This window comes from Salmo salar, chromosome 18 (genome assembly GCF_965601325.2).
Source record: "Salmo salar chromosome 18, fSalSal1, whole genome shotgun sequence".
Lineage (NCBI taxonomy): Eukaryota > Metazoa > Chordata > Actinopteri > Salmoniformes > Salmonidae > Salmo > Salmo salar.
The window spans coordinates 29,428,896-29,444,096 of NC_138308.1; the positions used below are offsets into that span (position 1 = coordinate 29,428,896).

General features: G+C 42.9%; 3 protein-coding genes across 4 annotated transcripts in view; 2 read left to right on the plus strand and 1 right to left on the minus strand.

The window, feature by feature from the left end:
- The first annotated feature begins 115 nt into the window (after positions 1 to 115).
- Positions 116 to 5,409, plus strand: LOC106577216 (small COPII coat GTPase SAR1B). 2 transcript variants are annotated; one of them, XM_014155122.3, is made up of 7 exons: positions 116 to 309; positions 1,733 to 1,805; positions 2,045 to 2,164; positions 2,298 to 2,363; positions 2,483 to 2,586; positions 4,097 to 4,228; positions 4,793 to 5,409. In XM_014155122.3, exons 2-7 carry the CDS (start codon positions 1,748 to 1,750, stop codon positions 4,907 to 4,909), a joined length of 597 nt encoding a protein of 198 aa, XP_014010597.1. In that variant the 5' UTR covers positions 116 to 309; positions 1,733 to 1,747; the 3' UTR covers positions 4,910 to 5,409. The 2 variants fall into 2 exon arrangements, with proteins under 2 accessions (XP_014010597.1, XP_014010598.1); XM_014155123.3 differs by lacking the exon at positions 116 to 309 and adding an exon at positions 1,244 to 1,371.
- Positions 5,410 to 7,013: 1,604 nt separating this feature from the next.
- tysnd1 (trypsin like peroxisomal matrix peptidase 1) lies at positions 7,014 to 12,319 on the plus strand. The gene is made up of 5 exons (XM_014155120.3): positions 7,014 to 7,893; positions 8,013 to 8,611; positions 9,004 to 9,134; positions 9,398 to 9,583; positions 9,900 to 12,319. Exons 1-5 carry the CDS (start codon positions 7,408 to 7,410, stop codon positions 10,100 to 10,102), a joined length of 1,605 nt encoding a protein of 534 aa, XP_014010595.2. The 5' UTR covers positions 7,014 to 7,407; the 3' UTR covers positions 10,103 to 12,319.
- Positions 12,320 to 13,021: 702 nt separating this feature from the next.
- The window catches only part of LOC106577213 (testican-2), a 73,647-nt gene continuing 71,467 nt past the window's right edge, over positions 13,022 to 15,201 (minus strand). The window contains exon 10 of the mRNA XM_014155118.3: positions 13,022 to 13,306. Coding sequence (XP_014010593.3) covers positions 13,170 to 13,306 — 137 coding nt within the window. The 3' untranslated portion in view covers positions 13,022 to 13,169. The remainder of the gene's footprint in view (positions 13,307 to 15,201) is intronic.

A 15,201-nucleotide genomic window follows, 5' to 3' on the forward strand; every position in this document is an offset into this window, starting at 1 on the left:
ATTTTCTATACCACAGCGGGCTTCCGAATTATGTAATTCCATGCATGGTTGTGCGTGCGACTATAAATTCTCATTCGAGATGGCATGTGTATTTTTCTATTTGAAAAATATCAACTGTGTTTTGATTTGAGATTGAGTTCTTTGTCTCAGAATCTAATTACAGAAATGTATGGGATCGTATTTTGACACGTGACACCCCCTCCCCAGTTCTTACGCATTTCCGGTGAACTGTCAAATTTCGACCTGTCATCCACGGAGAAAGCCTGGACCAAAAGTAACAGTACGGAGTGTTAGAACCACTGACACAAGGTAAATGGTTGACATGTTTACCTTCAGTAGTTACATGAAAATCAATATCAAGTAGATATGTTTATCATAAAATCAGGCTAGCATGTTTTGAGTTTGATCATTTGGGAGTGGGCTGTTTTAATTGCGAACTATTCAGCCTAGCCTACTCGTTTTTTTTGTTTAACTTCATATTGATGTTTAATTCAGCAACTCTGATGTTGCAACTTTTCAGTCACCTGCTGCCAGACCGAATTGCAATATGGTGTCAACAACAGTATAGCTAGGATACTGTGTAATTAGCCAGTTCCATTGGAACAATTTCAGGTATAACGTATAGCACGTCTTTAGTCAATAAAATTACCAATCTTACTCGATAACCGTGTATTTTATCATAGCTGGGCAGCTATAGGTTAACTCTTGAATTCGTTTTTGCATTCCTGTAAGGTCACTTTTATAATATTCACACAGCAAGTTAGTAGACACTGTCAAGAAAGTGACAGGTGCGCCATGAAAGCCCCGGACGTATCAAATGTCATCTGTAGCCACAACTTGTTCATAAAAATAGTCTGAGTACTATGATCAGTTTAGAGGTCTTCTCAGGTCCAAAAAGTTGGACCTGAAATGACCGAGGACAATCAGCCTCGGACCTGACGACTACCAGACCTAGACCCGACCCGAGTGACAAAACAAATCACGTTGATCAGCCAAGTTACTCTTCTGGTTAACAAATAGATATTTATATGTTGGCTAAGCCTTCTATAAGTCAATAAATGAACATTTTATTAGCGTAAAATAAATATGCTATAAGCTATGCAGAGCCGTGGTCGGGTTCACTCAGGTCTATCAGCTGTCATTATATCGACTTGAGACCCGACCCAGACCAGAGGGAAAGTTGGAATTTTGGACCCTGGGGTTCCCAGGTCGGGTCTCAGGAGACATGAATACCTCTCGATCAGTTAGCCAGCTCCCTGTTAGTGTGAACGGGCTACAGTTGCCAACCTACAGTTTGGTGGATTTATTATTTTCCTTCACTTTTCTCGCCTTGGCACAACAACTCGGAAGCAGTTTACACATACCAAAGAGGTAATCCTGGGTTGGGAAAAAAGTTTGAACAATGGAGCTTCAGTATTGGAGGTTAAATAGCCATGACTAGGTCTATTGCGCTGTGTGATTTGTGATTTTCACTACAAAATTGTATTTTATCATGTGTGTGGAGGGTATTCTCTTACACTTATTTCATACTCATTCCTTTCAATCTGTTACCCAGATTTTAGCAGAGATGCATATTTAGTTTCCTAAAAAAAAAATGAACCACCAGACAGCTCAAGACATGTAAAAAATATGCATATTTTTTCTGCATAGAATTACACATAATGATCATGGCCATAGATTGCAGGAAAAAAGCTGTTTCAGGTGTTTAAAACCTCTAACCATTCTGTTTCAGGTGAATACAACAGACATGTCCTTTATATTTAACTGGATCTACAGAGGCCTCAGTGGTGTGCTGCAGTTACTAGGTACAGTTAAAATGTAAATCATTCAAACTAACTACTGGAGAAAAATGAATTACTTACTGAAGAGTGAGACTTTATTTCTGAGTGTACCTGTATTTTGACACTCATGCTCTACCAATAACTGCGTTGTTTCATAATATGATCAGATCAGGTATTCAATCACGTCATATTTTCATCAGAATTTTTTTCTACATTACATGTGGTGGTAAATAAACTGTCTCTATTCTTGTCGCTCCCTCTAGGTTTATATAAGAAGTCTGGGAAGCTGGTGTTCCTTGGTTTGGACAATGCTGGGAAAACAACGCTACTGCACATGCTCAGAGATGACCGACTGGGACAGCATGTGCCAACACTACACCCCAGTAAGACATGGAGGATGTTCAGACACCTTGCTTACTTACTTATGGCTGTCTGTTGTTGTCTTAAGTGCGCTCATCGAATGACCCTTATCTGGTGGTTCCTCAACTAGTCTATTTGTCTGCCTCTGTCCCACAGCATCAGAAGAGCTGACCATTGCTGGGATGACATTCACAACATTTGATCTTGGTGGTCACACACAAGGTACACATTAGAACTGAAACTGTATGCACACTGTGCTTTCTCTAATGGTGATACTGAGGCTTAAGTGGCAGTGACAGGTCACTTGTGAACAATGAAACTGCTTTGATTTTCACTCACAGCCAGGAGAATCTGGAAGAACTACCTCCCAGCTATAAATGGTATAGTCTACATGGTGGATTCGGCAGACCATGAGAGACTACAAGAAGCCAAAATTGAACTGGATGTACGTAAGTCATCGTCCCCCCCAAAAAACAATTCCACAAAGAATACAAATAGTAGTTTTACAGTTTTTCCCAATTGTTTACACACTAAAACTGGCCCATGAGGCACAATGAACCAAACCTGTAACTCATTTAGCAGAACTATACACCAAATCTGCAATACTACTGGCATGTTTTGCTTTATACTCAGATTGCAATTCTATAACACACATTTGGCCAAACACAACACACAATTCTCTACCTTTGGCACAACCTTCACAAATAAAATCTCTTGTGTGCAAATGAATACCAACACTGTTCAACAAGCTAAGGTAAATTACCAATTGATCACGTTCACTCTTAACATGTGCAAACACGAAATGTTCACTTTGCAATCAGACCTTTTGGTATGGATAAAAAGGCCACAGGTGAGTACTCCTGTGTTTGGAGAATAATGGATGCAAACTTGGCAGAGAGAGGTAGAGGTGGAGGAAGACTAAGAACAAGGAGAGTAATATCTGATGAAATTCTGGCGACTGTGGTGGACCATGTGGTCCATCATGGTTTGACCTTGAGAGAGGCTGGGCAGAGAGTGGAGCCCAATCTGAGCCGCTTCACCGTAGCATCCATCATCTGGATCGTTCCAAAATGAGAATAGGTACAGTATGTACTGCAGACATTGGACCTACTACTTTTACTGCTTGACAGTAGTACATCATAAAGCACAGTGAAGACTAGATTCCAATACATACTGTAAGGGGAAACAAAGTAAATGTTTCATGTATTACTGTATGTATGAAATTGGGAGCAATACTACTTTGTAACATGTTTATCTTGTATACTGTATTACTGTAGTGTTTACTGTACTGTATGCTATTTTGTTTTTGTAGAACTGAAAGACGACCATCACGTTGGTAGAACGCGTCTATTTACAGACTAAAAGGAGGCTGCCATTGTGCAAATGGTAGTTGAAAATAATGCCATAAGACTGTGGGAAATCAACAACAGATTATTGAAAACCCTGCCATCTTTCATAACATCAGAGTGAGCTTATCAACCATAGCCCGCATCCTGCATTTGTGTTCCTTTGTTTGAGTAAACACAAACAATATAACAGTATAACTACAAAAACTTGTCTTTACACTGAAATAGGTTCTGATAGTATTGTTTTGAATATGTCACATTGGTGTGTTCTTGGTTGTCACTAAATTAGATTAATTTGATGTGTGTGTGTGTGTGTCTCATTAGTAAGCAGAGTTTCATTTTGAGCAGGGATTACATGATTTTGATTGCTGTGTTTCATTTTGCAAGATGTCTTTGGGGTTTGGAGAAGATGGTTAACTGTTTTGTGGTTAGAGTTTTGTGTACCTGAGATTTAGTTTCAGCAAACGTGTGTTAACCATTGGGAAAAACTGTAAATAAGCAGCCTATCCTAGACCCAGTAGATATTGTATGGCTAAATGCTAACCAATACACCATTGCTTTTCACTGATGAGTGGGGAATTAAACTGGCACTCTACATTCTCTTTCCAGGCGCTGTTAACAGACGACACCATCTCCAACGTGCCTGTACTTATCCTGGGGAATAAGATCGACCGTCCAGAGGCCATCAGTGAAGACGCACTCAGAGGGATGTTCGGGCTCATTGGACACACTACTGGAAAGGTAGGGAGGAGAGCAGGTCGATGTTTGTCACGATTCTTTCCCTGGAGGCAGAACTGAGAGATTTCCGCTAGATGGCCCAGCTGCAAAGTCAAAATTGGCAACATAGTAAAAATTCATGAAAACAAAAATGTGCTTTCTGGTCTTAATTTAAGGTTAGGATTAGGTTTGATAACTTTGTGGCTGTGATAGCTAGTGATGACTCTGCAGAGCTGCCTCCAGATCAAGATTCATTACAATAAATGCCAACCTGCTGGAGGAGAGAGGCTTACTGTTAAATGCACCCCACATGGTTTACCCTCTAAAGCAGCAGCCTCGAGAGAAACTGACATCCGATGAAACCAATTCAAGGTGGTGGCCTACAGAGTTAGGCAGAGGGGTCTAGTCTTGACAATGACTAGATTGGGATGACAAATGTATATTTCAAGTAGAGTTAGCATCCACTTAATTATGGTAGTTTATTATGCTAACTCTGTAGTCTCGCATTCACTGCAATGCAAAGGAAAAGGTTGGAATGGAAGTTCATCTTTACTTGTCTCTTCTGTCTGCGTGTGTTTCTCTGTTCAGGGTAATGTGTCACTGAAGGAGCTGAACCTGAGGCCCATGGAGATCTTCATGTGCAGTGTTCTGAAGAGACAGGGATATGGAGATGGTTTCCGCTGGCTCTCACAGTACATTGACTGATCTATATATCACTCCCATCTTATTTCTCTTTTTCCTGATTCACACGATAGAGCTAACCTGAACCTTACTGGGTGGGCTACATCATTTCTGTTCTAATTGTCCTTTCCAGCATGGTTCCAGTAACTATGATTGATGTGTAATGCAGGCCAGCAAGGCTCAGTAGTGTGAAAAGGAAGAGTATTTGTTTATCAACTGTTTTGTATGCACAAGAGTACAGGCCTCACACATCTACCTGCTGGAAAAGCTATCAACTGCTAGCATTCTATATTTATTGTAATTTTTGCATTTGAGTGTGCCCTCAGTAAGTAAATATTTCTAAGAAAAATTTACTTCCATTGATAAACTTTCAGTATTTTTTGTTGTAGCCCCGGATAAGCACACCTCATTCAACTCATGGAGGGCTTGATGATAAACTGACAAGTTGAATCAATTCTTGTTTGTTTGTTTTGGGGCTACAATAAAAAAAGATGTGCTGTTGGGGAAACACTGCGCTATTGAAATATGCAGGCCTAGTGATTGTTTGATAACCCTCTAACAGTTGAACCCATTGATAATTGGTAGTCTGAGCCCTATGTAGTGAATTCAAACTTCCTTGTCTAAGTCAAGTATCAACCTGCAAACCCAAGATTTCGTAGTTTACACATTTCATAGTTCACGCATTTCGTAGTTTACACATTTCATAGTTTACGCATTTCGTAGTTTACACATTTCGTAGTTTTCAATGATATATTATCGGTTACTTACTGGTGGTGAACATTTTGAAGGATACCTCAAGTCTGTCAAACCATATTATTCTTATTAATACGATTAAGTTAGTTAGGGAATCCCCTCTATGTTCGGCAACGTTACCTCTACACTTATAGGGTAGGACATGCCATCGCTTTGAACCAGTTCGTAACCCTGGTTTATTTTTAAATCGGTGGCATTTGATTACAGAGGAGTGCTTATTGGTGTAACAGTTCCGCGTTGCCTTCCACGTAATATAGGCCTGGGTTGAAATACTATTTGAAATATTTCAAACACTTTGTACTTCTGAGACTTTTCTGTTGGTTCCATTGCAACAGGCAAGCTCAATGAAGCACAGCTGGAGTATTTTACCAATGAGGACAAAGTTGTCAAATGAATGTTTTTGATCGATCAATTCAAGTTGAATCACTACCAACTGATGCCAGGAATGTGACTACAAGTGCATTATCACTTTTTATTTATTAATGCTTGTTTGTAATACAAAGGTGCAGTATTTTGTAATACCAGGGTTTTATTACAACCACGTTGTCAGTCACAAATGATGTATGTCATTTCAACTACCAGTACCTACCTACTGTGTCGATGGTTTTTGTTACTGTAAAATAAGTACTTGGTGACTATTGGCTGCTCATAGCTATAATATGAGGGTACTTGTGTGGTACTGAAGAATATAGGCTTTGTAGGAAAGATACAATATATGTGAGTGCAATAGAGGGTACTTTTTATCCTTTTTGTAAATAATGTGAAATTATTCTGCATGCCCCCTTATCAAAATAAATATTTTGGACAATCCATTAGTGATTTTTTTTTTTTTTTTTTTAGCATTTTAGCATTTTATGTTCTACAATCCATGATCTATGACGCATTTACGTTGGTTCTCCTTGGACTACAATGGATGAGACTACAATTTATGATATTGGAATTGCCTCAATGATGGTCTAATACTGCCCACTAAGTTATTCCTTCCTATAGTATGGAATGTTACTGGACAAACTTTGAAATGTATCATACAGTCAGGGACAGGACCGATACTGTTTCATAACAGGTGCACACTATACTATTTTTATTTTACTAGGCAAGTCAGTTAAGAACAAATTCATATTTACAATGACGGCCTATATAGTTCTGGACGGCGCAAAACTACACATCTTTGTCATGTAGATTTGGCAAACAGTAAAGCCATTAATTTGGCGACATTGGTTGTTTCCGTAGCTATTCATCTGTTACACGCAGCATTATTCTGAGTTGACGCTCGTGACAGACCAACAAGCACTATCCAATGAAACGGGAAACAGCTGGAGAAGCGAAAGCCAATCACGTAACGATTCAAGCTATCATTACACCCCCTTTTCCTTCTGGTCCAATGAGAGGAGATTCGGAAGTAGCGTGCAGCATCAACAAATTCGAGATTGTAATAATATTGTTTGTGTTAAATTAGTGATCATATATATTTTGCCTGTTGGATGATAGGATATAATCGATATTTCTGGATGTCATTCTACAACGCCATCAGTATCATAAGGTTTTTGAATATGTTGTCGTCGTAGTTTTAAACTCACTTTTTTTCCTGGTAGGTGGAAGTCGATTCGCTTCATTGGCACAAAGTTCATGTTAGCTAGTTAGCCAGAGGGTGTATTTATTACGCCTATTCTTTTGCAAAACGTTTCTTTAAACGGAACGACACGGGGAGGGACCTACCTGCATTTGACCAATATAAACTCTCGTTTTACACCCCAGCTACTGACAACGAAATGGAGTCGACTGAAAAAATGTGTTGCGTGGTCACGGTGTCTGAGTCTTTTTCTGATCAGAAACCTGTAAGCTGTAGTGGAGTCATCCTGAACTCACAGACTAGTCTCGTGCTATGCAATGGTCTTATCTTTTCTCGCTTTATGAATGACAAGGACGCTTTCTCTTCAGATCACCGGTTCCTACTACCAGACAGTTTCAGTGGAAAACTCAAAATTAGCCTAAACTTCCGTGAACACCGAGATTTGGACACAAACCAATGCGCATACCAGTCATGCACCGTCGCGGAGAGCAACAGCACCTCGCTGCATCAGCACCAAGCGACAGCACAGCTGCTGATGCTCGCCAACTGTTTGGAGTTCAAGAGTGCTTTCGAGAAGATCTTCAAAGAGTCTGATAAGTGGCGTTTTTACGGTGGGGAGGAGGATGATGATGATGCAGAGATGGTTAGGGATTCAGAGTTTCTGAGCTGGTTTGCTGTACTCAAGGTACCACAGTTGGAATGTGTAACCCGCTTGTAGTCATGTGTTTTCTGTACAGTATTTTCATTCTTACCATTTAATGCTGATAGTTTAATGATCTGTATTTTCATACAACAACAACAAAGGTACCAGCCTTGGCCAAAGCGTCAAACGTCAACGTTGGAACCATACCATGGGCGACCAGCTCCACTCTCCGGAAAGGATGCGCGGTCCTCGCCTGTGGCTCTCCCTTCGGCGCCTTCTACCCCGATCTCTTCATGGGCACACTAAGCAAGGGTATCATCAGTAACCTGTCCGGGGAAGGTAACGCTCTCATTCTCACTGATGCCCGCTGCCTGCCCGGTACAGAGGGAGGGGGGCTTTTTGTGCCCCACGGAGACCGAACGCTCCTCGTCGGTTTGATCGTGTCCCCCTTGTGCTGGAAAGCCAGCGAGTGGATTGGGCTGACTCTTGTGTGCTCGCTCCAGATGATTTTGAGGAACATCACACAGTGTGTGAATATTTGCAATCCACACCAAGAGATCCACCACATACAGGAATCCACAGACTTCTTTCTAGCCTTACAGAGTGAAACTGAAACTCAGACGTACCCCACAGTGGCCTTAGTAGATGCTGGACAATTCTGGGGCTCTGGGGTTCTGGTTAGTCCTCGGTTGGTGGTCACCTGTCGACATGTTGTCAATGGAAAACCTGTTGTCACCTTGAGATTCAACACCAATGACAGGTAAGATTCAATACCAATGACCAGGGACCATGCTGCCATTTTACTCACCTGACCTATCTGCATCTCACATAACATTCAGTGATTTTGAAGATTCAACACCAATAATGGTTACTATTCTGTATGCATCTCATAGGAAGTTCATTAATGCTGAAGCTCCATGTATGCAAGTGTAGTGCAACCTCTGCTAAGAGGTCATGTCCTTCATGGTATGGGAGATACAGGGTTGTTGGTTCAAGTTTCACTTAAGCTGGTATACAAAAGAGAAATCCAGGGCAAACATAAAAAAAGTGAAATTTATTCCATACCAGCATGAAGATGAAAGTAGTCCACACAACATTATACAGATCAAAGTGAAGGCTCTGTCACTTACATTCCTTTCTTCCTCCACATAGGTTTCATGCCGTGGTGAGTGATGTCCTGTACTCCACCAAGGCATCGTCTCCCTATGATGTAGCCGTGGTGCAGCTAAGACACCTTCCCCCGGAGGTAGTCGTGTCACGCTTGGCCACATCGTTTACACCAGGTAGGCGATGTCACTGTCACACTGACTCCACTATGTGTACTCTTTCTTTCTTCACAAGAGGAAATCCAGTGGAGGATGGGCCTTTCCTCTGAGTCTGGTTCTTCTAAAACTGCCTGAAAGGAGGAAACCTCATTGTGCTTCTGATTGGTCTACTAAGCCGGATTACTGTAAAAACCTTTGATGTAAAAATGTGATTGAGATATTGAAATGATCTCGAAGGTGATAGGTTGTCGTTTGAGATGTCTCCTCGTGTCGGTCCGTAGGTGAGGACGTGGTGGTGGTGGGTTATGGAGCTTTCGGCCAGCGTTGTGGTCCCTCTCTGACCAGTGGCATCCTGTCCAGGGCCATCGGCTGTCATGGCCAGGCTGTCATGCTGCAGACAACCGCTGCAGTGCAGGCAGGGGCCAGCGGAGGAGCTGTGGTGCGGGCAGGATCAGGAGAGCTGCTAGGTAAGCCATGGATGGAGTTAGCCAACCCTACTCTTGGAGAGCTACTGGGTTTGTAGGTTTTAGTTCCAGCCCTGCTCTAAAACACCTGATTCAGGGTCAAGGCCCTGATGAACAGCTATGGCTGGAACAGAAGCCTGCAACTGCAGATTTTGAAAGAGTGATACTGTTTTTTTAACAGTGGGGGGCACTGGTTGACCATAGAAAATATGACAGGACAGCCATTCATTAACAGTACTATCTGTGTCTAAAGCCACATTTCAGAGCCTTCTCTCTCTAACCCAAACCTCATGGCTGATTTGTCCTTATTGTATTCCAGGTCTGGTTTCCAGTAACACCAGAGACTTTTCTGCCAAGGTGACCTACCCTCACCTGAATTTCAGTGTCCCAATGACTGTCTTGGAACCGTTGCTACGGAGATACGCCCAGAAGGGCGACATTGGTGTGTTCCGGGACTTGGATACGACCGATGAGGGAGTCAAGAGGTTGTGGAGGCTACAGACTGCTCAGAGCAAACTGTGACTAATTACACACACACACACACAGAGCACTTACAAAGACTTTCTCACTTTTCTATGACCTTGTTTTAAGGTGCTATAAATATCGGTTTGAAATGTGAGAACGTTTATCTACCATCACGTCATTTCTTAGGCTTGCTAACACCAGACTTTCTAAGTCCTTGACCGTGAGTCACAGCTCGCTGTGTAGTCACGTGGGTCGCGTGTCAGACTAGTCTTGTCTCTCCTCAATGTTACAATACCATGATATGGTAACATGATTACCACGACGAAGAGTGGACCAGAGCTGACTAACGTTCCATCTCTGAAGTACTGGTATTTCAAATGGGTTGATTTTAGTACATACATGATTCATTCATGACACTGTCTTCTTGTGTAACATATTGATTGTTCTCGGACAATAACGATCTTATATGATAGGATTTATAATGACCCATCTTGTTTTTTCCCCCCCAATGTCATACACACAGGTACTTATCTTATAAAATGAGCTATAGTGAGTCTTCACAGCATGAGAGCACATAACGCTTTAGATACAATCTCTACAGATTAGTACCGAACACCTTCAGCGGTTTCCACCATGTCATCTTCTCTGTTTTCATACTGTACCCATCTCGAGGATAAATTCCTACTATTACAGTAAAGCATCATAAAATTAAAACCATTGCATGGACCCCCTTAAGTGTCAGATTTACAGCTGGTGAAGTTACACACGGCTCACTCCCGGCCAGGCGGGATGGGAGGAGAAATCTGATTATCTGACGTTGCACAGACTGATTGGTCCCTTTGGGTAGCTCAGAGGAAAAAGATGTCAAGACCCCTTTTCACACATCTGTTATTCTCTCCCTTGCACTCAGAGAGAGGAGCTTATAGATGTCAGACCTGGGTTCAAGTACCATTTGAAATAATTGCAAATACTTTGGCTGGGCTTTATTGAGCTTCCCCGATGCAATGAACCAATAGAATAGCCGATCTGGCACGCGAGGTAGGCTGGAGCAAACTTCAACGTTTTTGAAAGTTTTCAAATAGTATTTGAACCTGTTGTAGACACTGAGGTAACACTTTATTAGGGCTCTAAATCCGTATCGCGGAAGTTCAGGATGATAGAAATTTAAAGGTAATGTTCCTGCGTTAGCATAGACTGCATTCACTGTGAACGCTGCATTTTTAGGCTCACTCAGAAATTACCTTTAAATTTATATCCCGGATTCCATCATGGCAGAAATATGATTAAAAAGGATTGATTACTTTTCCATTTGAAAAATTACATTGCAAGGCAGTAGAGCTTAACAGGGTTTAGAAAGCTCATACTAAACCTGTGCCAACAGAAAGCGCCACGGCTGTTTGCTAGCCTTCTATAGATGTAAGCCTCAGAAGCAGCAGAAAAAGGTTAGGAGGAATGGAAGTGAACTGAACTGTTGGACAAAAGACCAAGGAGAGGATAATCGCTCGTGGACAGATTCACGTGTAAACGGCGAGAATGGGAAGTGACAACTTCGCAAGAACTTTACTTCTGGGAAACCAAGATTAAGGAGAAGACAGTATGACAGGAGTATGGTGGCCTGGTAGGGCCATATAGAACCAATGTATTTTATTATTAAACACAATGTTGATCCACAGATGATACAACGGACACTTGTCAATCAAGCAGTACTGTCTGCCAGTATCTCAAGGCATTAGCAATACAGGACTAATAATAATAGTCGCAAATCTGTCTTCAGACACTTATTCACATTTAGGAGTGTAGAGTGAGAAACTTTATTTTACTAGACTTGATGAGACAGAGCACTACTGTCATAGATGAGCTGAAGCATAAGGGATGGAATGGGGATAGTTCAATTATGCAATAGAAATACAATGAGTATAAAGTCGATTCCTCTCCTCATCTCCTCTCCTTCGGCACTAATTTGAAAGCACTGGGTTGGTGAAAACAGTAAGCAAAAGCCTGAAGGAAATGGGCTTTTATCTGTCCAGTTCTTTCATATCAGTGCAGAGAAAGAAGGAAATTAAGGATAGGAGCCAAGGGTAGGAAGCCACTTTTGACTAATTGAGAAGCATCCAAAAGCATCTCCAGTTCCTAACATGAGCACATAACCTCCAGCTGCTTCCTGCCTTTAACTTTAAATGTTCAGCTGCTAAAAACTTCTCCAGGAGAATGTTGTCTTGCACATACAACAGAAAAAATAAAGATATTCACAAGAATTTAGGACACATCTCCTGACTTGTCAGACCACAGTTTCTAGTTATTGATATCCCACATTGTCACCCCACCTCCTCCTCTCCAACCGTCCCCCCCACCGCCCCCCTCCTCTCCAACCCCCCCCCCCCCCTCTCCAACCCCCCACTGCCCCCCCCCCCTCTCCAACCCCCCACCGCCCCCCCTCCTCTCCAACCCCCCACTGTCCCCCCTCCTCTCCAACCCCCACTGTCCCCACCTCTTCTCCAACCCCACCACTGTCCCCACCTCCTCTTCTCCAACCACCCACCGCCCCCCCTCCTCTCCAACCCCCCACCGTCCCCACCTCTTCTTCAACCCCCCACCTCCTCTCCAACCCCTCTCCGCCACCGCCCCACCCCACCCCTCTTCTCCAACCCCCCACCGCACCCACCCCTCCTTTTCTCCAACCACCCACCGCCCCCACCCCTCCAACCCCCCCACCTCTTCTCCAACCCCCCACCGTCTGTCCTATCCTCCTCTTCTCGGTGCCCCATCGTCCACACCTCTTCTCCAAACCCCCACTGTCCCCACCTCCCCCTCTTCTCCAACCCCCCACCGACACCCCCCTACCTCTCCAACCCCCCACCGACAACCCCCTACCTCTCCAATCCCCCACCGTCCCCTCCCTTAGTCACGACTGATTTAGTGTTGTTCTGAGTGTATTTCTTCAATTGTGTCCATCTCTTCAGGTTTTCAGGATCATTGTGTGTGTGTGTGTGTGTGTGTGTGTGTGTGTGTGTGTGTGTGTGTGTGTGTGTGTGTGTGTGTGTGTGTGTGTGTGTGTGAGAGAGAGCGAGAGAGAAGTAGAGATGCTCCGGTAGTAATGTTGGACTAGCTAGACTTCATTGTTTCTTCACCAAATATATCCTTCATCATCTGCCTCTCCCACCTCTCCTTCCTCCTCCTCTGCATTCTCCTCCGCTTCTTTATCTTCCTCATCCTCCCATCCGACCCCACTGCCAAAATCACCTGAATATGCCACCGCCTCATCTGGAGAAGAGTAAGAGAGAGAGAGAGAGAGGTGAACTAAAAGGGCATGTGTTTGACTTTGTCTGTGTTTTAATGGCTGTTTCTGAACCCTGCCGCAGGAACCATTCTAATCAGCAGCAGGTTCCGTCCAGCCAGACGACCATTTTATCTTGAAATACTTCTCTCAGCGACAAGCGGTTCTTTAGAATGCAAATGATCCCTGACTTGAATGTGGCACTGCATATACTCACTTCTTAATCCCCACTGATGCATATCAAAGTAGTGTAGTGGAGGTATATGACTTATTCATTTTCCTAATTTAGCAGATGCTCTTATTCAGAGCGACTTACAGGAGCAATTGAGGATAAGTGCCTTGCTCAAGGGCACGTCAACCAATTTTTCAGCTAGTCGGCTTGGGGATTCAAACCAGCGACCTTTCGGCTACTGGCCCAACGCTCTTAACCACTAGGCTACCTGCCACCCCAATTAGCCATTATGTAGTACAATAGAGAAATCATGCACAAAGTAGCGGAATATCATCTGCAGGCAGCAAGAGCGCGCAGCTCACAACTGGTTTTGGCATGGAGCAGCTCACAACTGGTTTGGGCATGGAGCAGCTCACAACTGGTTAGGGCATGGAGCAGCTCACAACTGGTTTGGGCATGGAGCAGCGCACAACAGGTTTTGGCATGGAGCAGCTCACAACTGGTTTTGGCATGGAGCAGCTCACAGAAGAACGTCATCGGTAGCCGGGAAAGACGTTTCAACTTATGATATCTACCAGTAAATGCTAACAATAATTTGTATTTTATTTAACTAGGAAAGTCAGTTGAGAACAAATTCTTATTTACAATGACGGCCTACCTCGGCCAAACCTGGACGACGCTGGGCCAATTGTGCACTGCCCTATGAGACTCCCAATCACGGCCAGATCTGATACAGCCTGGATTTGAACCAGGGACTGTAGTGACGCCTCTTGCACTGAGATGCAGTAGACCGCTGCGCCACTCAGACGTCTCAGGCAATAATGTGTATGCAAACCAGGTATTGAAAAAGTTTGGTCCGAAGTCTTGGTTAGTAGGCTATTTGTGATGTGCAATTAAGCCATCATGAGCTGTTTGCATCAGGGGCGTATGGATGAGTGGGCCTGGGTGGACACAGGCCCACCCACCGGGGAGCCAGGCCCTTCCAGGCCCACCCAATCAGATTGAGCGAAAACAAAAAAGTATACATTATTTTTACAAAAAACACAGTTCCACTCACCAGATGGTAATTTGAAACAACCCTTTCCTGCAGTCAATTAACAAAAGTGCCCTCTTTGGCCTCATGGGTGGAATGTTATTTCATAATTAATAAATATATATTTTAAACAGATGAAAATCCGGTGTTTCTATGTCAAACAGTTTTGTTATATTTCAGTCTTCTGTGATGTATATAAAGTGTAATATTGGGATTCAAACTAAAAATGGAATACATTTCTACTCTATATCTGACATGGTACAGGTGTCTTATTGTTTTAAGTCCATAACTATGTGTGTGAGGTGGATACTTTAGTTTCAAAGTAGATTTGGTTAAGACCACCAAGAACCTCACTGTGGATACTTTAGTTTCAAAGTAGATTTGGTTAAGACCACCAAGAACCTCACTGTGGATACTTTAGTTTCAAAGTAGATTTGGTTAAGACCACCAAGAACCACACTGTGAGCCTGATTTAACCCACTGCAGTAAAAGGTTAACTTCTTGTTGAAAGTTATTCTTGAAAAGGGAGAAGCTAACAAATTAGCAACGACATCCTCTTCAATAACATCTGCTGCAGACGCTGTAAACTAGCCTACAACAAAAGATAGCTAGATAGACCGTGGGAGAACTACTGCGACCTGTTGGCTTTTGAGAAGGCAGAAGTTTCCATATGTTTT